Raw genomic sequence first — 25,398 nt, 5'->3', positions numbered from 1 at the left:
AACAGTTGAACCTCAGCTGAACAAAAACACTTTTTTTTTCAGTGCAACTATGACAAAGCATTCTGCATCTTTCTCTTCACACTTCAAACGCTATGAAAATAGTGAAGCAGGCATTTTACTAGAGGTTTGCATTCCCTTTACGGGTGACTTATTTTTATTATTCTCTGGTCCTTTCTGTATTCCCAGTTAATACATAGTCAACCAACAGTACCTTTTGCATCTAATTTATCGACTCATTTGTGTGATAGCTATTAATAAAACATAAGACATTAATGCAAAAGCTCATTCTCTGTTCTCAAGCTCCCCAGTTGAAATAGACCTTTTCCTCTTTTCTCTTATAGAACAATATTCTGGACAAGCCTATTTATCTTCTAGGGAGAGCTCATACATGCAATTCTCTTTAGCTGGTTGGTTCTAGTGAAGACTTCCCTGAAACAAATAGGGTTCTGCTTTCTGAGTGAACTCTCAATAATTAAGATTGTTAAAAAACAAAACAAAACAATTAAGACTTTGTGATTAAAGAGTTATTAAGTAGTCAGTAAAGTCTAAAGATTGGTCATCAATTGTCCATCATCAGTTGTCCATCATCAGTTGTCCATCATCAGTTGTCCATCTCACCAAGAAATCCTCCACTTAGCTGCACACTTATTTGGCAGCTTAATAAATGCAGTGCAATTCCATATTCGTAACAATTCATGACAGACATCTTGGGAAAGACCTGTTTAGAAAAATGTAAGATCTGGGAGTTTCTTCAGCTAGCCCTCTGCAGTACAGAACCAAAGTGGTCAGATGTTTCCTATGCTGTTGTGTTTATTTTGTTTGAGTGTTCTTTCAAGTTCTTAATCTTCTTAGTCTCCAGCAGTTTCAAAGAATCTTTCCTACTATTTAGAAAAATATCTTTGTAGATACTACTATTCCTAGTTTCCTAACACTGAAGTCACAACTTTTCTTCAAGTGAGGTTTACATTTCCACCCACAAAATTACAGTTGCTCTTTTTGTTCTCTTTACAATGTATGCTAAAGAGCACATGAATGCTGAAGAAAGGAGTAACTGGCAACAAATATCTCAGTGTAGGTTGACACAGCATTAACTAGGGATTGATCCAAAAAGTTACAGTAGTTGCCTCCTTTTAAAATAATCTAAAAAACACACACACAGAAAACACCTCTTTTAAGTACTTGTTCAGCAGGATGTAGTAATGACAGATAGGAAAGTCATCTTCTAGATTAGGAAACTTGAAAAGTCTGTGTAACCTTCCTCTCACCCCCAATAGTAATACACTTTTGTGGGCATTTAAACAGACATTCTACGCTAAAGAATCAGTCATAACGATAAATGTATCCGCATGTACCAACATTATTGTTTCATAGAGGTTCTAGCCCCTTTCTACTGGTGTGTGGCCAGTCTACAGCAAAGCTGTATCCCCACCACTATTGAAAAAGGCAGTCACATGTAGCATTTTACTCAGAGACTGTTGACAGTCAGTCAATGAGAAAACAATCAAAGCATTTTTATTATTCTAGTTTGCATTATTCAATGTTTTCCTGCCTTCGCAGAGCTCATTAAGCTATTTTAAATAAACAAACAGTACTGAATATGCATTATTCCCTGTACAAAACAGTGCCTGAAAGTGCTGCAATTAATTACATAAAACTACTTTTGATATTCTTTTTTATAAAATCTTTCTGCTTTTAAAAAAAATACATAAAATAAAAGTAACTGATCTTCAAGTGGAGTTACGGCCTGTTCAATGCTTTAGTACATATTGGATAATATTCCAGGTGGTGAAGGGAAATGGAATTCCTACATTAGCTGAGAAAAAGCTTGCAATATCACAGAATCACAGAAGGGCCCAGGTTGGAAGGGATCTCAAGGATATATAAGATAACTCATATATAATATAAACATACCTCAAAATATAAGATAACTCATGAAATCTAAGGTGATATAAAAAAGAAAGTCATTAACCCCTAATGTTACTCTAAGCTTCAGTACTTTATACAGAAAGCACCTTGCCAGCTTCTTTATCAGTTAGATGAATACTCAGATTGCCTGTTTAACAAATACTAGTTTAAAAAGGAAAGTAAATTTCTAAGATTTCTAACATGGAGGATTTTCATAACCTCTGTAGTATTCTGTAGAGACTGCTTTAATTCAGTGTAAAAGATAGTTGAGCTACATTTCAGCTTTGTATTATTTTGAAAGCTATTTATCAAAAATGGCCCATCTGTGCCTGAAACTGAAATGTATGTGAATGAGACTTAGGCTATGGAAGTATTTGGGGATGGGATGGGCTTCAAGATAAGTACTGGTCAGTTGCAAAAGTACAAAAGGATTTTGATTTATGTTAAAAGTAAAGAGGCTTAATGTGCTGACAGAAATTTTGAAGCTTATTTAACATTTAGTACTTAAGATAAATACTAAAAATGCCATAACATGAATAAGAAACAGGCACAAGTAAAAATGCACACTAAAATATTAGATTATAAAAGCTAGAAATTACAGTGGAGTCAAAATTTAGAACAAAATTATCAACTAATAAATTAGAATGATTCTCAAAAAAAAAAAAAAATACACCAAACTTCTAGTGCATTGCTATTTTCTGTCTCCTGAAGAATTTTCAACATGAATATCAGAGTGCATGAGGCCACTCACATTTCAGGAAAGCAAAAATAGTTAATAGTTCCAGGTTATACTTCATAATACCCTTCTTCTAATGTTAAGACTTTCAGATTAGTCCCACTACTACTTGCAATATTTTTTTTTAACAACAGTCTAAAGTTTTTGTAAAAACAGACACTTCCATTATTAAATTGAAAAATATCAGATGGAAGATATTTTGAAAAAGTATTTTAAATCTAATCTATTTTGTAAGTAAAGCATTATAGCTTCATGGGCATGTCACTTGTCTTATTTTCACGCCTGTATCTACTGTTCTTCTGCCTTGTGTACTTGGAAAGTTCAGACCTCCCTGCCAGTGTTTCCCTTGCTATTTTTCATTTGCAGTCTACTAGGGCTGTAAAGTCTCCAGGGCATGAATTGTCTTCTACGTTATTCAGCATCCCTTATGAAAAAAGAAAAAGACCCTATCTTACTTGAGCCTGCAAGTGCTACTGTAGCATGAGTGAACGAACAGTATCATACTACTATAGCGGTGAACTTAAATATTTATCTCTTTGGTGGGTTAAGTGCGCTAAACAAAAAAAAGAAAATAGGAAATCTCACATTATACCTTACTACCTATACTATTATATTAAGAGCAGCAAGATGAATGGAACTGCTTTTTCTCTCAATCACTGTTTAACACTTCAAGTTTATTTAATAACTAGTAAACCCAAAGGGTGGGTTCTAGTTCTCATAAAATTGCTGTTGCCCATATTTATTCAAAGCTGGCCAAAGTGATTTAAAGGAGATTTAGAATGACCAAGACATTCAAATAATTTTCTTTTAACTTCCTCCAGAATTAATCCTAATTTCAAGAGCCAAAGGAAAGAGACATGGAGTCTTTATGTATACATTCTATATACACAGAGAAGCAAAATAAATCATTTCAAGTTCTTATTTCAAGAACTCAAAAATCTGAGTCAACCTGTAGAATTAATGAAAGCAATTCCCATATAAATTAAATGATCCATTTTGTTTCAATCTGAATTTCTCCACATTTTCTGAACAGAACAGAAAAGCCCAATACTTGTTCCGGTCCAAAGATTTTACTATGTCATGTTACATCAACTGGAGAAACAAAGGAGCTAACAGATAGAAAATAACAGATAGAAATAGCATAATCCGAATTATAACGTTCATGATATTACTTCATTGAAGTAAGCTATGTCAGTAAGTCAGTATGTTATTTAGTGTGCATTCAGTTAGTTTGTTTTCTACCTACAGAAATCTCAAGTTCATTAGACTTTCCTGAGGCCTTAAAATGGAATTATAACAAGTGTTTGAACCACTGACATAACTGTTGTGTATTTCTTTGGGCAAAAAAAAAGAAGAGAAAATAAAATATGGATTACTTTTTTCTCTAGCAAAATGGAAAGAAAACCAGGCATTTTCCCATGCTAAGTATTTATATTCTCATTACCATGAGTAACAGCCATGTAGAGTAACACTCGGAAGCATTAGCAATATGCCTCAGAATCACATAACCATTTGCCTTTGACTTAATTAGTTTCTTCTGTAAGAATTTGATTGTGTTTTCTTCACAGAAGAATGTCTTTCTGAATTTTGTTGCTGCCTGGTATTAATATTCAAATTCAACAAACCCCTGTGGGTGAAGCAGAATGACTCCATTTATTTTACCACGTGAAAACACAATGCGGCCGCCAAGTGTATATTTTCAGCAGGACAGGGGAAGAATGGCTAACTATTTACAAAATCAGCAGAGAAGAATGTTAGAATAATATTACCAGAGAATAGCATTAATATTTAAGGCAAACTTAAGATAAACACGTTACAGTAGAAACTCTGGGTGAAATGATTTGCCCTTTTGTTTTATATGTTTATTCATCTGAATAGCTGCAGTCCAAGCTACATACTCAGGTGCACTCCCAAATCATGCAAATCAGTAATGCCATGGCAATATGTTCTAAACTGTGGATCATGAGGCCACAGTGTATGTAACACAAAAATGCATGAGACTCCACAAATCAGAGGGAGTTTGCTTTCCATAAGCTGCCATGCAATGCCACACTCTTGTCTTTGACATGATATTTGACCTACATTTTATACAAACAATGGGATTTGCAGTACTATTCCAGGCTTGAAAAAATAATTTCAGTGGGGATTTACTTCATACAGAACATGGTCATGAAAACCTGACCATTTTTTGTCAACAATGCTGTAGCTTCTTCCATGACATAAAAATCAATTTGCTGCAACTTTCTTTAAGTTCTGTCCTGGATCTTACACTATAAAGGAAACATGAAACAGCTGAACATAGAAATTTAACATGTACTAAACCACGTCATTGTCCTCGTTTCTTATCAAATCTCACTGCCATTTGATTTTCAAAATGGTATTTTATTCTGAAATATATATAGAATTTTACTTTGAATAAAAACTTCTCACTAATTGCAGTTTTATTTCCAGAATTAAAGCCTCCCACATGTCTCTCCCAAGAAATCAGCAGATTCAGTTCCTGACAGTATGCATGTCACTGATATATTAACAACTGTTCTCTTACCCTTACAAAGAGACAAAAAGATGTCAAAAGTAAATACTAGTCTTTCACAAACTTAACTGCTTCTCATTCAAAAGAACTTGACACAGAGCATCAGGACACAGTGCAGAAAAAGGAAAAAACTGTGAGTTCATCCAAGAATGCATAAGAAAATAACAACTTTGTGCCCCTCTAGTAGGCAATATCAAATCTCAAAATTTTTCAGCTAACAGAAGAAAGGAGAAAATCTCTAAGAAAATTGAACTCTCTCTCAACTCTGTCTCACAATATGAAGTTGTTATAACAAAATATTATCATCAAACTGTAATTCAAGACTGATTGGATCTAATTTTCGGAACATACAGCATTGAGCCAGGAAAAATCTGTCATTTAATGGTTGGCTGCCCGCAGCATACACAAGTGAATTATACCAACACTTCAGTGTATTTGATAAGAGCTTCCACTGAAAAATCTTTTGGAACAATTTTACTGAAGAATATGAATTACAGGTTTAACACAAAATCCACAAAATAACTGCAAAAAAATGGAAGCCAAAATCCTGTGACATTATGCAGACAAACTGGCAGGTCTCCAGGAAACGGGCAGACTTCTGCAGGCCATAAATACCTAAGCCTTCAGCTGTCACTGCAAGCTTTGGTGGTGAAGAAAAAGAGCAAGAGTCCTAATGAGTTATACTATGACTTTCAAGACACAGATGCTAGACAGATATTTAGGCATTATCAACTTGTCCAGTGCCACCTCCAGCAATAAGATACTGTGCGAATTCAGAACAGTTTCTCTCAAAGTAGAAGGATGAAAAACTGCCATCTTTGTCATTAGAAAACCTAATTTCTACTCAGATTCAGAAATGTTTGATATCTAGGATATCTGAAGGAAGTCTCAGCTTATTAGTTATTGAACTGCAATCCTTCTAATTCATTCAGCTAAATTCATTCAAATACAAGTTATAATCTGACATTAAAGCTGCTGCAATGATAAACCTGGAAGTAATTTTGGGACTCTCCTCTCTTGAAACACAAGCATAACAGAAACCATTCAATAAATCTGTTGCTGTTATCACAGTTTTCCACTGAAGATTTAACTGAATCTTGGACTACATTCAGGAATTCAACAATGTGAAGACAAGCCCTGTAACTCACAGAATCACAGAATGGCCAGGGTTGAAAGGGACCTCAAGGATCATGAATCTCCAACCCCCCTGCCACATGCAGGGCCACCAACCTCCCATTTAATACTAGACCAGGCTGCCCAGAACCCCATCCAATCTGGCCTTGAACACCTCCAGGGACAGAGCATCCACAACCTCTCTGAACAGCCTGTTCCAGCACCTCACTACTCTCTCTGTAAAGAGCTTCCCCCTGACATCTGACCTAAATCTTCCCTGCCTCAACATAAAACCATTTCCGCTTGTCCTGAAACAGTTATAATTCTCAATATCTGAAAAGGGAAAAGTAATGCAAGAATTTGCAAATAAATTTTCTTTTAACACTTGATCTCTTAATTTTTAAATGTATCATCATAAAAGGAACACCATTTTCCAGATCCTTTTGTGACCAATATCTTAAAGAAGTAAATATCGCTACACCTTCATATCTTATAGCAGTAGCCATTGTTCATGGTCATTATTCATCACAATTATATTTTTCACCTTCTGAATGAACAGACAATGTCGTACTACAGAAACTTCAACAAAGAGCCATTCACTTTCAAAAGGACTACTACATTCCATCATTTTAAACAAATGTAGAAATAAGGCCCTTATTTTACCTCTTCAGGAAAGCCGTATTTTAGAGAATCTTTAACCCATATTACATCTTTCCCTACAGCAGCACAAACATGATTTTTGTAAACAGCAAAAAGGAGTTACTACTTTCAGAAGGTTAAACAATAACAGTATTACACAACTTTGTCTTTTTAGCAGGAGGCAAGATGCAGTAACCACAGGCAGCAGTTTTGGTAATGTTGGAATCATTGAAATTGGAAGGAACCTCAGCAGGGTTCTAGTCCAAGATGATGATCAAAGCAGGATCAAATTCTGATCAAGTTGCTCAAAGAGGGAAATTTTGTAATGAAACAGTTTAGTCTACTTATGTACTATAAGTGCTATTATATAATTAGTACACTTTATGATTATTTCAAAGAATCACTACAATATAAAATTCAGGTTAATTCTGGAATGCACATTCCAGATCAAGACATTTTGGAATTGCTCCTAGATTTAGTGTTAGTTCTGAATTCCCAGGGTTCTTAATATTTACATTGTAAATGTAAATATTCATTGTTACCTGATGTTATTCTTTTTATCTAAATCTAATAAATACTACTTATTTGTATGATTTGTATGCATTTATAATCACACAAAATCTAGCATGATAGTTATAAATAACTAAATAAATAATAAAACTAAAAAAGATAAAGAGGAGTTTCATATTATAGTTGAACTACATTCCAGATTTATTCAGACTAAATTATATTGAAAACTCTGTGACAAATGTTTCCTATTGACTAGTCAACATCAGCTGTTTAGAGACAGTCAAGAGGAGCCAGTATGTAAAATAACTTAAGAGGAATTTAGGCCACATGACTCAGGTTCTTCATGCCTACTGAACTGTGTAATGGTAAGAGCATTAAACAAGATATATGAGAGTTGGTAAAGTATCCGTTTAAGTGAACAATGTATTTTCTTTTTTGTCACGTGAAAGTAATTATACCAATCTGTTTTCATAATTAAGCAACTGGAAATCTGAAGCAGACACTTAAAATTACTGAATACTTGGATAAAAGAGAAAGGAACAAAGAAATAGGAAGTATCTTGAATTGCCCAAAAGCAAAATTTCTTATCGCCACTTCTATCTTGTCAAATGTCTTGTCAAAGATGCAAGACCAAATGATATTTTCAGAATGTCACTCTATCATTTGTTTTAAAAAAAGGATATGCATTTACAAGCTATTTGTATAAAGATTCACAGTATTTTCAAAAGCCCCCAAAAAGTGAAATCAAGCTACCACTCAATTTAAATATGGAAGACATAACTTTTTTATTGCTATAGTTGTGCTTTTTAACTTATGAATTTGAGGAGGATAATATGGATGTATTAATTATTTTATTTATCTTTGTTTTCTTTCATGGAAGAAATATGACTTACTGTGAATTTCTTGTTGTAGTTATTTAACGTCGTCTTTCTTTGACATGAGTACTGGGATACTTTGCTTGCAGTAAATGATGACACTTCCGATTCAGGTGTTTTCAGAGTAGGATACTGCTCTGCTTGTTCCTAACAAGAAAACAGTCAAATAGCTTAAAATGACAAAATAAATACATTAAATGAGCCTGAAATATATAGCTGTTAATGCAGCTAGAGAATAATAATGCTCTTACATCTCCTTAGGAAAAACATTTAGTAATCACATATGCTCCACTACATTAAAAGTTTTTGTGTTGACTGCCTGAATTTTTCATTTTCTGTGGTCAGTTCTTGCAGAGAGTTTTCAATGGCACTGCCATTTGTTGCAGTAAAATTGAAAAGCTACAAGAGTTTAAAAGTAGATAAGGCTGATAGAAAAGATACATTTTTCCAGAAAACACTAGATTTGATACAAAATCAGGGATGTTACTCAGAGAAGAAAAAGAACATATACAATTCACTTTTTTGATCTGTATCTAAATTCAGTAGTTGACAAAAAGACATTGACCCCACTCAGACATTATTTTCTGAACAAAGGAAAGGTGCCAGCTGTGAAATCTTACATGGGAGGGTTTTTAACCACAAGGCTGACATGTTCATTCTCTTTTCCCCTAATTTTGTTTCGTACAAATGGACCAGTATCAACAAAAAGTCAACCATCCACCTCAGGAGACTCTATAGCAAGGTGCAAAAAGAATTCTGCTGAAAGGCAGAATATGCAGTCACATCTCCAGTGGCAAAAGAGAGTCCTCACTGTTCAAGTGTCCTGATCTGTGAGCAACTGGAAAAAGAAAACCTGGCAGCAGCTTTTCTGATACTTTATGTGACCAGTATTTTAATTGCTTTGCTTTCAGAGGAAGTACTCAAATCTCAAATATTTTGAAAACTCCCAAAGTGTTCTCAGCACTTTTTTGGGTTTTTTGCTATTTGTCATTTTGTCTAAAAAGATTTGGCAGATCTGTCAGAAATATATCATGTTGTATTATCCAAACACCACAAGGAAATTTTTTAATGAAAAAAAAAATTCACACAGATGTACTGAGAAACTTTTCACCCCAACAACTGAATGATGACTCCTTTCTTCCCATTATCAAAAGAAATGCAGGCATAAAGATATCTATACTAGGCAAACCTTTAAATACGCACATATGCCCACTACACACAACATATATTTTCACGCTAAATTGCCCTTGTATTTGATTCAGAGCAATTAAATAATAACATTCACACACACATATAAGAGGCACACGCTTGCACAGTTGAAGGAGTGCTGAATTATATGGCAGTTTTTGATAGTATACACTGAAAAGAAAATTATATGTAAGACCAAGATGGGTTTCAGTCAGAATCAACAACTACTCATCCACTCCTGTACACCTTCATGAATTATACTTTACAACTGATTATAAGTCATATAAACTATGATTGATTACAGCTAAAACACTGCTTGAAATAACAGCACCAGACGAAAAGACTGAACAGAATTTTACTGAATAGAATATATAATTAGCTGTTACTCTCATTAAGACCTAGACGCACTAGCTAAGAACAGTAGGTCTACATGTAGCATTACCTACCTAGGTAATATTAATTGAAGATTGAAAAATGAATACAGTAACTAAGTATTTAAGAGGGTGGCAGACTGGCATGAATATCCTGCACCTGCCCTAGCAAAGATATCCAAGCATTTTTCTTACCCAGCAGTGGCTATGCTTCTAAATAGCTGCACTTAATTATATAGAAAATAGAAGAAACTCAGGCTAGAAATCAACAGAAAAAAAATGTCTAGCAAACTTTAATTACTATAATGTGATTTGTAAGAAATACTACGATGGCTACATGAGAACCACAGAGAAGATCTCCTATCATCAGGAAACTAGGAAGTATATTGCTTATTAGTGGAAAGAATAGATGGGAGAATACAATTTGCACAATTGGTGGGACAAACCTAAAATTTAGCCCACAGGAAACTATGGTGTAGTACAAGCAATCTTGGAAACTCACATTACCTCCAAATAATTGGTAGTATGACGTGTATGAGAAAAATACAAGCATTAAAAAATAATTTTTATTTTTTCAAATAACTCCATTATACTAAAGAGAAAATTATGGTAAATTACAAAGGGACAGTCACTGAAAAACATCCAAACAGGTAGGCAGCTTGCTTGCTAAATGTAGTTATCATTTATACCTCACATCAGTGCTGCTGTAACTGTGGACACTGTGACACTGGCATTCCCGCACAGTGACATTTCCCCTCATGGTAGAGGAAAGAAAGTCAGCATTAGTTTTCTGTTGTTGTTTGTTTTTTTGTTTTATTTTTTGTTTTTTTTTTTTTTTTTTTTTTTTTTTTTTTTTTTTTACAGGAGAGAGGCTTAGGTGCAAAATGAATCTTAAAGAGGATGTCTTGACAAAGAACAAAGTAAATTTAAAAACAAACAAACCACAAAACAATTGAAATATAATAGAAATAACAAAGAGGGGAAACGCAGCAGCAGTGAATAAGTTGTGCAGATATTACAGGCTGCATCAGGCCACATTATTCAAGAGCCAGCAACTTTGTGAAGTCCAGACAGCATTGATCAAGTAATAAAGTCTGCTGATATCCCACATTTTATGAAGAGAAGGCAGCTAGTTGATAAGTTTTTTTATTTTCTGGGAAACTCTAACTTGTCACCATGAAGGATTTCTTCCATTAGTTACAGCCTCTTCTCTTTCACAGGGCAATAGAGTGAGACACTCAGGAAAATGTTAAATGTGAGTTGCCTGACACATGATGCAGCAGGGGATGAAAATGTGTGGTACCTTTTCCTAATACGTAGGGAGATCCTTTGTTTAAGGAAATAAATCTCTTTGCCTTTCAAATGAAATGAAAGAAAAAAAGAAAAAAGAACTGAAGAGGTAAAAACAAACTTTCAGGTTCTGAGTGCAGAAAAGGCAAAGAGATAGTCTAGCACAGAACAGATCCCAAGGCTGGTGCGAGTGCCCATTGGTGGGTTTGATTTTTTTGTTTTATTTTTAATCAGACTGAAAGCTTCCCACTAACTCTTCCTTTTCCATAACATAGAAAGCATCACTACTTTCTCGTACTGGGATGCCTTCACAAAGCCTTTGTTTCTCCACTCAGGTTATTGACCAGAATATCCACCTGCTTGCAGTGGATTTTACACTGCAAGAAAATGCAGCTCTTTGTTTAGGGGGACAAAGACATTTCTCAACTAGAGAAATATTTTTATTTCTCTTTGAAGCAGATGCTCAGACACCACACCATGGGGTCTAAAAAATTAAGTGGTGGCTATTGACTATAAAAGTCAACAGTTATTGAATGGACCACTAAAGATTCAGACCAGCTTACATTTGGTCATCCAGCCTTTTATACTATATAAATCATTTTAACACCAGAGCGTCACTCCAATCATTCACAATCAGAGAAAGGTGTACTATAATGACAATTATAATTAATATATTAGTTAATGGTCTGTAACACTGACTTCATTCCCCGTTTTGCATAGAGAAGGACATTTCTTCTCCACAGTGCATTAAAACAAGATTACAACAATTAAAACACAGTGCATTTTTTTCCTGAAGAAAAAAATACCTTCCAAATAGGCTACTACAAGATCTGATAGATAAAATCTCATTGCAACTGATATTAACGGAAATTTTTACCTCCAATTTACCTGTACTGAAATTTCATCCAACACATTCATTTACTGCAATCCAATTCTTTTACTCCAAAACGTTCATGATAGCCTGAATTAAAGGTTTGTTAATTTATTTCCATTTCAGATTGTACTAGGCTGACACAATGGACCAAATTTATCTTCAGTGAAACTCCAATTAAGTTAAATTATGCACAAGCTTAGCCTGGTACTTAGAAAATTAAACTTTACTTCAGTCCTTCCGTCTTAAAGCAGAAAAAAAAAAAAAAAATCACAGTAGTAAAAATATTTTTAAATTTGTTAAAATTCTAGAATCTTTTCTATTCCTTCCTTGATTGCTTTACAAAGTTGTTTATTATTTGACAGCCACTGTATAATTAACACTGGTTTTAAAGTTCACATTACATCTGTCATTGGTTTGCTTACTGCACTGTACATTTATCAGCATTAAATCTTACTATTTTAATAAAAATAAAAGCTTGCACTTGCAGAGCTAAAGTATAACAATGGTCTGCTCTAGCAATATTCCAGAAGGACATTTTTATATAAAAGAAAATCATTTAAATTAAAAAAGAAGCAGCAGCAGCTTTAGGATAATTTGAGACATTATGGAGAAAGACAAAGGGAAAAGAGTATTTGAAAAGGGAAAAAGATATTTTCTGAGAAACCTGAATCCATAGGTTTTTAAGAAGGTGTTTTAGATAACTTTTAAATCCTGATGTAAATCTTTCAACAAAATTCACAACATTCCGTTATGTTTAGGATTTGTTTCTTGTTTTGAGATGTTTTTCACATTCCCAGTATTTGTATTTTTATGAACTGTTTTTCTATGAAATTATATAGATTTTTTTTTAGGTTTTTTTTTTGTGGGTTTTTCCTTGCTTTGTGGTAATTACCTGAGTATATTCTCCCTTCACCAGGTTCACAAGAAATACTGCAAATATAGTGCAAGAATACTTAACTGGAAGGGTTGCAAATATAAACATGTACTCTGTCATGGAATTATGCTGCATCTGAGAGCGACAGTTGATGTATTCTTTATTTTTGAAGTGTTATTAAACAGTAAATTTTAAGTGGAAGACTCTGAGGAATAGTTTCTGGCAATTAAAACTGACTGAAGAATTATTCAGAAGACATTTTTTTAATTGGTGAAAGGTAATGTTTATAAATCATATTTCCTATTTTAAAAATTAGGATGAGGAAGAAAAAAAGTAGGATATTATTGTTTAAAATTCAAGCTTCATATGCCTAACAAGAAGATATACACTGCACATGCTTCTGTGGTTCCAGCATTCACAAGTGCTCCCATTATTATTTTGCAACAGGGTCATCATTCACAAAGAGCCTAATCTAGGCCCTCTAAAATCAGCAAGAATCCTTCACTTCAGAGAGAGTTAGATCAGACTTGTAACTCTTCTGATGCATAAATTAATTTCTTTGCCAGTCTACATCTGTTGGTGTGAGGGTTAAGTTCTTGTTAGGACAGGGGAAGGCACACATTCTGGCACATCACAGGGCTTATTTCATAGCCTAGTGGCACCTGATATTGTCACGCTGTGCACAGCATTCATGGGCATCACTGGACACTGTTATTTACCGTCTGTACTAGGAATATTGTATATCACCATTTCACACTATCCTCCAGTTTGGAAAATTAGGACACAATTTTGTCAGATATAGATCAGAGTAAAATGCATTGTCATTTAATGTTTCAAGGTCAAACACTAACAAATAATCAGCTTCAGATTTGCAATAACCTCCAAATTGCAGCTCAAACTGATAGATAATGCAAGATAATGATACCTAAATTTTTTAATCACGGTTTTACTCTACAGGGCCAACAGTTTAACATGTATGCCTGCAAACTGCTGCAGCCCTCAGAGGTCCCTAAACAATCACAGTTACATGATTGTTTCAAAAAAACAAAGGTTTTCATGTTTTTGTACCATTTTGAAGACGCAAAGTATTCTACCAGGAGGCCATTAAAATACATTCATCTCAGAGGGACATTTACTGTGATGTTAAAGTACTTGTGGAAATATCACAAGAACCACAATAAAGCACACACGTTATTGATGGATATTTCCCTTTTAATATCACCCTTATTACAGGAACTCTGGATATTGTTTCAGTTTGTAATATGTGAGAGCAAGTAATTCAGCATTACCAGAACTGAGATTTTGTTGTTGGAAATGATATAGCAGGTCTTCCTCTTAATTTGTTAAAGCAATGCCATTGAAATAGTTGTATGAAAAAATGTATTTAAATTCTAAAATTGCATTGCAATACAATTGTGTATGTATATATGTTAAATAAATAAATCAGTCATTCACTTTGAAAAACACTACATTCATACTACATTCACACCCATCTTACCACAAGGCGATACTTCATTTCCAAATCAACTGGTCTTCCCATTTCCATGCAGGCTGTGAGCCAGGAAATATCCAGTATTTCAAATCTGGAGCTGTCACCCACAGCCTGTCCCTTCAGCCAGTCCAGCACCTCTGGGTAAGAGTTGTTTTCAGCCACAATATGAGTGACAGAGTCACTGTCAAGAAATACAGAAAAAGTAGTTTTCTTCCCGCATCCAGCCACAGAAATGCTATTTCCATATTTACCTACCATGCATTTCCTGAAAACTGCTGTATACATTTTATGTTAGGACGTGGGAAGCAGATGCATTTTCATATCACAATATGTTTATTTCAGTTACTGAGTCTGCTTTGAGGAAAGGCTTTATCCTGACAGCTCCTGTAAGTACAGCATTTTCTTTCTTTAAGCACTTCTGTAAGATACCATCTTATTACACATCTTTTTGCAACTCTGAAAATATTTGGCTTGCACAGACATTACTATAATGAAAAAACTTTACAGTACCTGACAACCTCCCTCTCTAGGTTTCCAAACAATGAAGGAAAACTTTACACAGTATTAAAAAGGCTGTTAACAATTATTCTTTAAAGCTTTGCAGCTGATATTTCTTTGAAAGTTATCTTTTATATACTTGCACAAAACTGAGTTAAATCTTACAAATTACGTGCTAACTCTTCTTTGCTACTAAGATGCCAGTCTCCTACAAATTTGATATCCTAGTTTTGTATAAAATTTTCAGTTTGAATTATTGTTCAATAAATTACAAAGCAGTTATGTGGACACTGATTGAAAATACAGTAGCACAAAGGTTTTTACGCTAAGTTTATTTTGATGTATCAGAATATCTTTGGAAAGAATGCCATCATAGTTCATGATGAAGATGACACCTGCAGAACTCCATACCTGCCTGCAAAGTCCATGCTATGGAGAGTTTCATCCACATACAGGAGTTTTCAAAGGGACCTGGAGCCCAACCCTCAAGGACCTAATGGATTGGTTTGCAGCCCTTCCATAACACCTGGAGGTTAAGCCATCAGCCACACCAAGAAGTGCAGAGATGGCTGTTGTAACTGCAGTGCAAGTCCATACCCATCACCTGTGCTAACTGCTAGAGACAGGTTGCCTGCAGAACTTTTCCAAACAAAATACATTCTGGAAACCAACAAAATGCTCTAGTCTGTCCCAGTGACCCCAGCTCACACCAATAGTCACTAATTTGATCAAATCTCTAGCCACAGCTGTAGAGCAAACCACAAAAAAGTGTTACCATATAACTCTCTCCAAAGTAAAGATAAATAATTTGTTGACTATGCTATGCTTTAGAAATTAGAAAAGTGTCATGGTATAGCAAAATCTCTCTTCTGCCCGATGTATTTTAATCTGAAAGACAGCAAATCTAGGTTATGTTACTCTTTATTAAATAATTTTTTTTTATTATTTAACGCTAGTATGTTCTATGTTAAACAAACTGTCATACCTTACTTGAGCAAAAAAAAAATTCAGTTAGAGACATAAAACTTCGGCTTCCTGTGGTTTATTTCATTTTATATAAAATATTCACGTGTAATGTATTTGTACCAAGCTACAGATCTGGGAACTTTGCCATCACTATGCTTGCAGCAGCTGTTTAGCTGAGGTACACCAGTTTCCTCTGGTACCTGTACAGCTGTGCTTTCTTCTTGGCACAGAATGTAATAAATTTAGCATTTCCTCTTGCATTTCTAAAAATCAAAAATCAACAGTTAAATATTTGTTTTATCTACTAGCAACTAAGTTGAACTTAAACACAGCACTTGAGTTGCATGCAATTTACAGAAAGTCTTAAAAATTAGCAATAAATAACTGCGTCAAAGCAGCCAAGATAAACTCTCTACTCAGTCCTCAGATTGTTAACGTGTGATTTAGAATAGACCAGTTCATTTTATTTCATGAAAATTCAATTAATTTTGTATCAGATGCTAATCACCTATTTCTGATTAATACCAAACTGAAACTTTACAAATCATTTCTTCCTTCCTCAGTCTTTCAAAGTTGATTAGACTGAAAAATCTGTGGAAATGACTTTTTATAGGAAAGACCTAGATGTGTACTACATGCAAACAGATGCAGAGATATGATCAACACTTGGTTTTCTTTCAGCTTTTCAGAAAGACTACATAACGATGCAGGTTTCAGAAAGCTGCATAACAATATAACTAGCACTCTTGAATAGCACTATTTGGAGGAAGGCTTCCTTCAAAATGAGTAGGGCTTATCTAAGCACCACCCTATAAATCTGCCACTGGATTATATCTTCACACTGGAATGCAACAGCATGGAAACAACCTGCAGAGTTTCTTTCCTAGGCCTTTCCTCAGTACTCTCCTAAGCTGTACTAAAGCAGCCAGTAACCACAAACCTCACAGGAAGTATTACTCAGAAGAAAATTGGATAATAGAATACTAGAGATGTTGTGGGGAAATGTCCCTACAACAACTGCATTTTTCATCCCACATATTTATTTTTCATTTCAGGAACTGGACATTGAGTTTATAATAAAGATAACCTAACTTCAAGGGGTAAATAAATAGTGGCTGGTTTAGGTCAGGTAGAGACATTGTTTGCTTGAAATTATACAAATGCACAGAAAAAAATCCCATGAGAAACATTCACATGCTCAAACTTTACTTTTTTTTTATTTTCCACATGAGAAACAGCAGACTGATACGGGCAAACATGTTAGAATTGACAGCCCTGAGAAAAATTGGAGCCATGAATTTTTGAGGTAAAAACAAGAATTTTTGCTAGTGTTTGTGTTCAGCTAACTCTCTATCCAGCAGATAGCAAAAATGAATCATGCTTTAGTAATATAGATTGAAAACTGAAGCATCATCATAGTGGGAAGAGCTAAGTACATCCACAAAATATATAGGAAAAACTTCAACTGCAGTCATTTGAATTAATGCATGTACTGCATTAAAATGTTCCAAGCAGCATCACTAATGCTATCTCTAGAAATATAAACATTTTCCTACCTTAGCTCACTCTCGACTCTGAAACCTTTGCTTCTTGCCAGCTCCATCAGAAATGTCCTTCTGGTCATCCCCATCTTCCTCTGCATAATGAAAATGACAAGCTTAATGAATTTTATTTCATAACCACAGGAAAGTTTTGGGGAATACATTCCCTTCTGCCTCTTCCTCTGAGAGACTATGGTTGGAGGTCTGATCCTCTCCATGGTGCAAGGTAGAAGTGTTTTCACTTTGGTAAAAGGAAACTAACAAACAAGCTTTCTGCCAGGCAGCAGCTGTATCTAAGATTGCCACCCATTGAAGTCATTTTACTTTGTTTCCCCTTTGAAATCAAAAACAAATGCTACGTAAGCAGAAACATTACCAACTACCACCTAAGACAGCTTGCACAGAGCTGTTCCAGAGAGGTGGAAAATATGGTTTAATTCCTTCAAACAGACATTAGTCTGTGAAGGCTTCATCCATATAATATCAATCATGGTAAAAGATCATTTAAAAGAACCGGCAAGATCTTCTGCTGGTTTAATTGCACAATTACATTAGTTCTTCTTTCGATGTTTTTCCAAGCCTTACTTTTCCAAACTGCAGGGAACACTGATTTTCAATATATTAATAAATTCTTCCTATCATTTCTCATGAGCCATGTCTTAGAATACATCCTAATAACAGTATACAAATATGTTTTAGAATGCAAGTCTGTTCAGTTGTAATACCTATGCAATTAAGTCTTTGATTAAAAAAAAAGAATAGTCTTCTAGGAGAGCAAACAACTAAACTTTTGAAGTGAAATAAAATAAATTGTTGCTTTAAAAATAAGGTAATCAAAGAGACAAAGAAAACATCAGAGATAAGTTTAAATATAGCTTTGGCACACACTGCTGTCAATGCTTTCTACTACCTGATCTGGAACATATTGCTATCTGTGTCAGGTACAGTAAAGAAAATTAATTCCTGCTTTTAAGCACCCAGTGACCCCCTAAGTACAGAGGAGATTATGGAGGCTATGTACCACCCTGTTCTAGAGCATGCAGTATTGGTCATCAGAAAACTTCACTAAAATTTATTGCAGACATGCTTCATCAAGTTGGATCCATTTAGATATGATCCTGAATTTCCAACAGCACAAAGTGAGTGCAAACAACCAAGTTTACTGTATGTGCATCTATTTCAGCACAAATACTACTTCACTGGTAAATAGCCCCATTTCTATGTCAAGTTAGATTTTTATTTTTAGTGTACCAGAGAATTTAGTTTTTGCCAGTCCTTCAGAATGTGTCAGAAATGTTATATCTTGCAATTCTTACTGCTCATGTTCAGGAGAGGAAGCAAGGTGAAAAACTCGGCCTAAGTCAGATCTATCAACTTCATTTTCAGTCATTTTATCATGGATGGATATAAAACCTGAGTTATGGAAAAATGACTCAAAACCTGTTTCCTGCAATTATGGTCACAAGTTTAAAATTAAATTATAAAAAGTATTACTGACATTTTCCCAGCCCTATAGCTCATGCTGTTTCAACTGTATTATCACTGATATAAAGAAACAGTTTTCATCAGAATAGAAACTAACCATCAAAAATTAATACAGAGCTTTCATTTCTGAGATCTTCCTGCAGCCATAAAAAAAAAAAACATATACATAGTTCTGTACATAGACTAGATTCCATTCATTTCTCTCATTGCCTAAGGATAACCCAGAAGCCAAAATATCTTTTCTCTCTCTGGTTCATAACATTAAGATTGCCAAAATAAATCATTTCAAGGTTATTTTTAAATTATGTGAGATATTTTCATAGGAACTAGAAAGTGAACAAGCAGACTTTAAGAGGCTTAAGCAAAAGAATAGTGGCAGGTATTAAATAAATTAGTATTGATGGATTTGGCATTAAGGTTGAGCAGTCTGTTGCGGTTGTTCCATGTGTTTTCTAGACAACTGATCAACCATTTAACACTGGCCATTTTGCATCTACATCCTCCCTATGCTTAGTAAAATAGCTTATCTTGAGCCCTGCAAGGAATAATGTATTTGAGAACAGATTCTTTACATATGTTAAACAAAGTCTTATTTTATGTTATAATTAATTCAGTGCTCTCAAACATGCAAATCTAATTTCCCCCAGTGTAACATCAAGATGCTCATTGCCAGTAAAACCCTTCTGGCATGAAAAATATAAGTTATTATTCTTTTGTGTTATCCTTATAACTCGAGTTGGATTTTCAAGGATATTTAGGTGCAAAAAAGATGCAAATGGAGGCCTACTGAGATTTTCAAAATCAAAGTCAGTTAGGTATCTGGCTCCTTTGGAAATCAATTTCTGGCTTTGAACCTAATGCAAAAAGGTCTCCTTTGTCTAATAAGTACAGCATAATGTCATGGAAATGTCTCTGTCAGTGATGCAATTTTATTAAGCATACCTTCTAAAATTAACAGCATTTCCATATCCCAGCTGAGCGAATAATCTGCTCTTCTACAACCTTGCATTATAATAATTTTTTAACACAGAAAGTAGAACAGACTTTTGGGAAAGAGCAAATACAGCAGAGAAAAAAAGTGAATTTGTTGTTTATTATACAGCATTCTCTTTCCTGAGTCATGGCACCACAGAGAACACTTCACATTCACTATGTGGGATCAACAGCCTAAAGGCACAAGCAACACCTCACCCTCACTACGCATTATCAGTGGCCTAAAACCACAGCACCATTCTCTAGCTCAGTGCAACTCTTCCAGACTCCTGACCTTTAGGATGACTCAAGTCCCTAAGGGAAATCTAGAGCATGTTTCTCCATTCAGATGTTGCTGCAGATCAGTGTTGTGAACTATCAAAGACACAGATTAACAAAGAGATGTTTCAGCATGAAGCAGCAGCCAGTCAAGCAGCCCGCAGACAGCGCCTGTTGCAGGGCTGGGCCTGAGCCTTCAGTGCTGATCCAACTCCAAAGGGAGTTCCTCAAGGGAAAAAAACAGTTTCTGGGAAGCACAGGTCAGCTGCTCTCAACGTACGTAATCACACAGGCTTTCACTGCACTTTCCGGATTTCTGTCAGATAATCTTTTAGTGCCCTACTTTCATATGAATTGCACTGTAAATATTTTATAAAATGTTACTTATCTATTTTATATAGCTTTCCTGTGAAGAGTCAGAAGTGGTGGGGTGGCAGGTGCTTTTAATGCAGCACTGCAGGATATCAATCTTCAGGAAAGCAACTCTTAAGTACCATCAATAAAAACTAGAGAAGTTATTGCATACCTTTCTGGTTTTTGATTTAGCATTAGTTTAATACTGCCTCACACAATTGTTTCACAGATTCACTTCTCCTTAGCTTTCTTTGTTTTAGAATCATTGTTAATTATTCTAACACAGCAGTCTGACATAATGGTGTGAAATGGAAGTGCATATGAAGTAAACTTGTGTCACTGAATTCCTCCACATGGAAAAAAATTGCACCTACTGACATATTTTGAAGTACATATGCTTGGGGCATTCACATTAAAAATTGCAAGCACCATAATACATCCAGGTGAGCAAGAAGTTTGGGAAACTGATGATAGGATGCTTCGAGTGTGATTACTTGGCTGTATCACAGTATTTGGCATGAAAAATAGAGCAGGCTTAGGGAGGACATGAAATCTTGAAGTCACTGCCATCAAAAGTATAAAATTTCTGATACACATGGTCAGAATAGCTACTTATCTCTTCTTTTTCTCTCTGTATTGGGGATGAAAACCTGAGTAAAAAGAATGAATTTAGTGACATATCTCAGAAATTGCCCATGTAGAAATAATACTAAGAACTGACAGCTTTTTAACTGATTCTATGCACAGCTGTTTACAGCTGTTTATAGGAAGGGTTTGCCCCTGTAAGCCCTTTCTGAGAAAAACAGGGAACAGTGACATCACAGTGATAAACAATAAAGCAAGGGAATAGGGTACCCCCTTGCACCAATTACTTTTGGAAAAAGTAATTGGTAACAAACCTTGGCATGAGTTACTTTCTACTCATGCCTGTAATTCCTGTAAGCATTTCCACTTGGCCTTCAGTCTCTCCCTTCAGCAGCAGACAATTGAAATCTTTGATTACTCTACTAACTGTAGCTGCTGCTCCTTGCTGCGATTGTTATCGGACTACCCCTTGATTTTTGTGCTGGTGCATCAGTAGTTTTCTTTATGCTGTACTCTCATGAGAGTCTTGTGAACCTCTCAGCAATAAACAGACGTATCTGTGTAATCCCATTCACACATGCGTTCAGACAAGCCTTTAAACTGTTACACACCACTTCCAAACACTGTTTACAAGGGTAGAGGTCTGGTTTGGATTGTGAGGTTTTTTTTGTTTTGTTTTTAACTCACTGTCTTTTCTGAGAATTAACAAACATAAAAACTTTAGGAGATCAGGTGTCACACAAATGGTGTTGCACAGTCTGTACTTGAAATAAAAAAGGTTATTTTTCTTTCTTAGTGATGACTAATAATACTCCTGGACATTTCATGAACTTTTTACATAAAAAGGTAGTACTATAAGTGCAAAAATTCTTTTCTTATGAGCTTATTTCTTTCTCAGTTCCTTTAGTTCCACACTGCTGAGAAAGCAGCCATTTTGGCCGTGCATTCTCCTTTAATTCATTGCTACAATAGTTTCCAGTTTGTACAATAGACATTTTGCAGTAACACTGCAAATAATGCAGTGCTATTTACACTACAAAATATGTGAACAGTAGTATGAGTGAGATTTATAACTTCTACACTTAAAGATAGTAAAGCATGATGCATTTAATAAAGAGAGAGACACTTCAGCCAAAACAAAACTTATTTCCAGTATTATTTCTATTTCCAGTTTTCAACAATGCTTTTAACTATATATAAAAGTAAAGTAGTATATAAAAGCTTATTTGGGATGCAGATCATTAAACTGAGGTGATAACCAGACCAGCTAATATAGTAAGAGTAAATAAGTGCAAGTACTGAAGATAATGCTGTTGCAGAGGGGAGAAAACTTACGAAGGAAACTATGTGATAGGAAAAGAGATAAATCACAATTTTATGGAAATCACACCAAGATAAGAAAACTTAGCTACTAGCATACTAAGCAAATGCAACAAGTAACGGTTAGCACAATGCTAGGTACTAACTGTGGTCTTTCTGCACACTACGCCCAAATATGCTGCAGAAAAATGTCAGAACTAGCAACAGCATGGGTCTGAAAGCTCTACCTTTCAATACAAAGAAAACGATTTTTTTCCTCAACTGTGTAAAAATTTATTTCTCAAATCTTCCAATTGTTGTTTTCTTTTTTTTTTTTTTCTCTCTCTTTTTTTTTTTTTTTTCCTCCAGGCTAATTCAAAACTGGCTTCATTTCATTTTGCAGAAAATTCAAGACTAGTAAATCAAGTTTGTAGTTGCAAATAACCCCTACAAGCCCTGGCCCAGTGTGGGTTGGCTTCCTTATTTAGCTGTGAATATGCTGACCAATCCGTATTAGAAAAAATACTATCCCTTAGTTGTTTTTAAAGTCATAATCTTTAGCATCATCTTTCTTCCTAAATCACAGATGCAACTCTCATGCTATTATTTTATGATGCATATCTACTTATTATGAAATGTCATCACAAGTTTTGACTCATTATTCAAAGAAACAGCCGTATTGCCATCTATTTGAATTACTTCATTAATACAACTTCATCTTACGAGCTTCTCAGTTTTTCCCTGTTTACCACCACAGAGAATAATCAGTTTTAAGAAATGAAATCTTGTTTTCTGCTACCTGAAAAGTCAGACTCAAAGTCATATGATATAACTATGAATTAAGCTGCTGAGTCAATAGTGACAAATCAGAAGACCACACTATATTGAAGAATATAAAACTGTATATATCTATTTACAAAAACTGTTCTTTTACAATTTTCTAGTTAAATAAGTTTTACTAATTTTTTCTTACAATTTTTTTTTACTAAAAATACATGCTGTTCACAATTTAAACATTTCGATTTAGTCACTTTGCGTGTTATTAAAGAAACAATTAGATTTCATAATTTTCTTTGGCTTTTACCAGATCACTACACATCACAATGCAATGAAAATCAAAATGTCATTAATATAAGCATAAATGAAATAAAGATTAAATTTATCTGTGTTAACTGTGTTGAGATACAAGGAATTACAATGTTGTAAAATCAACCACAACCAGAGGACAGAAAGCCTAAATCCTGAGAACGGTTTACAGAAAGCAGGTAACTGTAGATCCAGAATATTATATACAAAAGAACAATATTACTATTTACTTTCTAAACACAGCTGGCTCATTCCAAGATATTTCAGGCTGCTCTTCTACAGACTTGATTCAAGCTGAACTGCTACCCAGCTTTCACCACCCAAAGCAAATGACTCATCAGGATGATTTAGAGAAATCTGTAGAATTCAGTAGTTAGGCCAGGCTACTGATTCATTTACAGGAGGCATTGAGAAAAATAGCGCTTCTTAAAATGCTCTACTAAATACAGATAGAGCTCATAATCTTATCCATCAGACTGTGCAGTGTAGCCTTACTGACTAGAGCCCCTGAATATCCCTATATAACATGCCCAGCAACGGCACAGCGAGCTTCAGAGAATGCGTGTTCTTATATCCTGGCTTCTTCACAGACTACAGCTTTGACAGCTGAAAGTGAATGACTATCAAAATTGTGTCACAAAGAATAAGCCTGCGGAGGAAGATAATTCAACAGTATCAAACTACTAACATGAAAATAATAGTGTAGCCATGCTTTTAGATGTGTGTGAATGCAGTCTAAGATACTTTCAGGTAATTACTAAGGAAAATCTTACTTACATAAGTAAAATGGGACTCAATCTAAAAACCAAACATGCAGATTTGACTAAAAAAATTTATACATTGCATAAGTGCCATAATCCATGCAGTTAACACCAGTACAGTTATAATTTGCTAAAACCTTATGGTTTTGTATCTTCAGAAATTTGTCTACCTCACCATTATCTTGTGTAAGCATCCAATAAGGTGCACAATCTGCAGAGCATGTACACTGTCATATATAATAAATCCAGAAAATTCTCTGTCAGAAGTAATTCTATCTTCTTCTTTGTGCAGACTCATTGGCTTCCTGGTTAGTTTTTCAAATGTTATATAGGTTACATGAGGTAAAATATCTTCATCTTTTCCTCCCTGTTGTGCAGGTGTTGAAAAATCAAGTTGGAGGCAGAAAATGGTGAGTATGGAGTCAGTTCAGAGGACTAGAAGAAAATATAAATACCAGCTATGCAGTAGCCTTTACCTTGCTGATTGCATCTAACTTTCTGAAAGGGAATAGAATTCTAAGTATTTATTGATGAATGCTAGTAGAGCAAAGATAAAAGAAGTACCCAAATCAGACCATAAAAGTATGTGTTTTTGAGAGGGAATTAAAAGCTTCACATTTGAGGGAAGGAATGTTAGAGGAAATAACATTCCTCACCAACACAGAGACAGCAGAAAAAGACTGCTCTATTCAGGAGAAAAGGGTTTTGAGTAGGAAGGGTGACAAGGATACAGGGACATTGCAAGGATGGGTGATACAGGCCATTAACAAGTACCCTAAATAAATATACTCTAGTAGACACAGCTGAACAAACTTGTGTCAAAAATATAACGTACAATTAAATGCAAGTGTTCTAAAGATATGTGTGTATATATAGGGAGAGGGTAGTATTTGTTGGGAGAAACACTAGTAACCATTTGTATGTATTCTCCTTACTACTCTCCAGTCAAAACCAGAAGACAACAAAACAGAACCCACAAGCCTTTGCGGTGAGATAAAAGGTTGTGGGGCACTCTCCCTGCTGCTCCACAGCAAACCACCAGCGCATCACCTCATGTTGCCTCCACAGCTGTGCTGCCCACGGATATGCTACACAGCACCAACACCAGCATAAACAAATGGTGGTACTGTGTAGAAGTGTGAAAGTGAGAACTAAAAATTGAGGATAAGTGG

General features: G+C 34.9%; 1 protein-coding gene across 2 annotated transcripts in view; it reads right to left on the bottom strand.

Moving 5' to 3' along the window:
• The window catches only part of DNTT (DNA nucleotidylexotransferase), a 100,253-nt gene that overhangs the window by 68,087 nt on the left and 6,768 nt on the right, over positions 1–25,398 (bottom strand). Inside the window, exons 4-6 of one of the 2 annotated variants that reach the window (XM_085229562.1) lie at positions 17,421–17,500; positions 14,407–14,581; positions 8,330–8,458 (exon numbers count right to left, since the gene is read on the bottom strand). In XM_085229562.1, coding sequence (XP_085085688.1) covers positions 8,330–8,458; positions 14,407–14,581; positions 17,421–17,494 — 378 coding nt within the window. In that variant the 5' untranslated portion in view covers positions 17,495–17,500. Of the gene's footprint in view, positions 1–8,329; positions 8,459–14,406; positions 14,582–17,420; positions 22,025–25,398 lie in introns of those variants that run through there. The other variant, XM_085229561.1, reaches the window with a different exon arrangement.

Source organism: Meleagris gallopavo, chromosome 8 (genome assembly GCF_905368555.1).
Source record: "Meleagris gallopavo chromosome 8, MGAL_WU_HG_1.1, whole genome shotgun sequence".
In the NCBI taxonomy this organism is placed as follows: Eukaryota; Metazoa; Chordata; class Aves; order Galliformes; family Phasianidae; genus Meleagris; species Meleagris gallopavo.
This window is presented reverse-complemented; position numbering and strand designations above follow the sequence as displayed.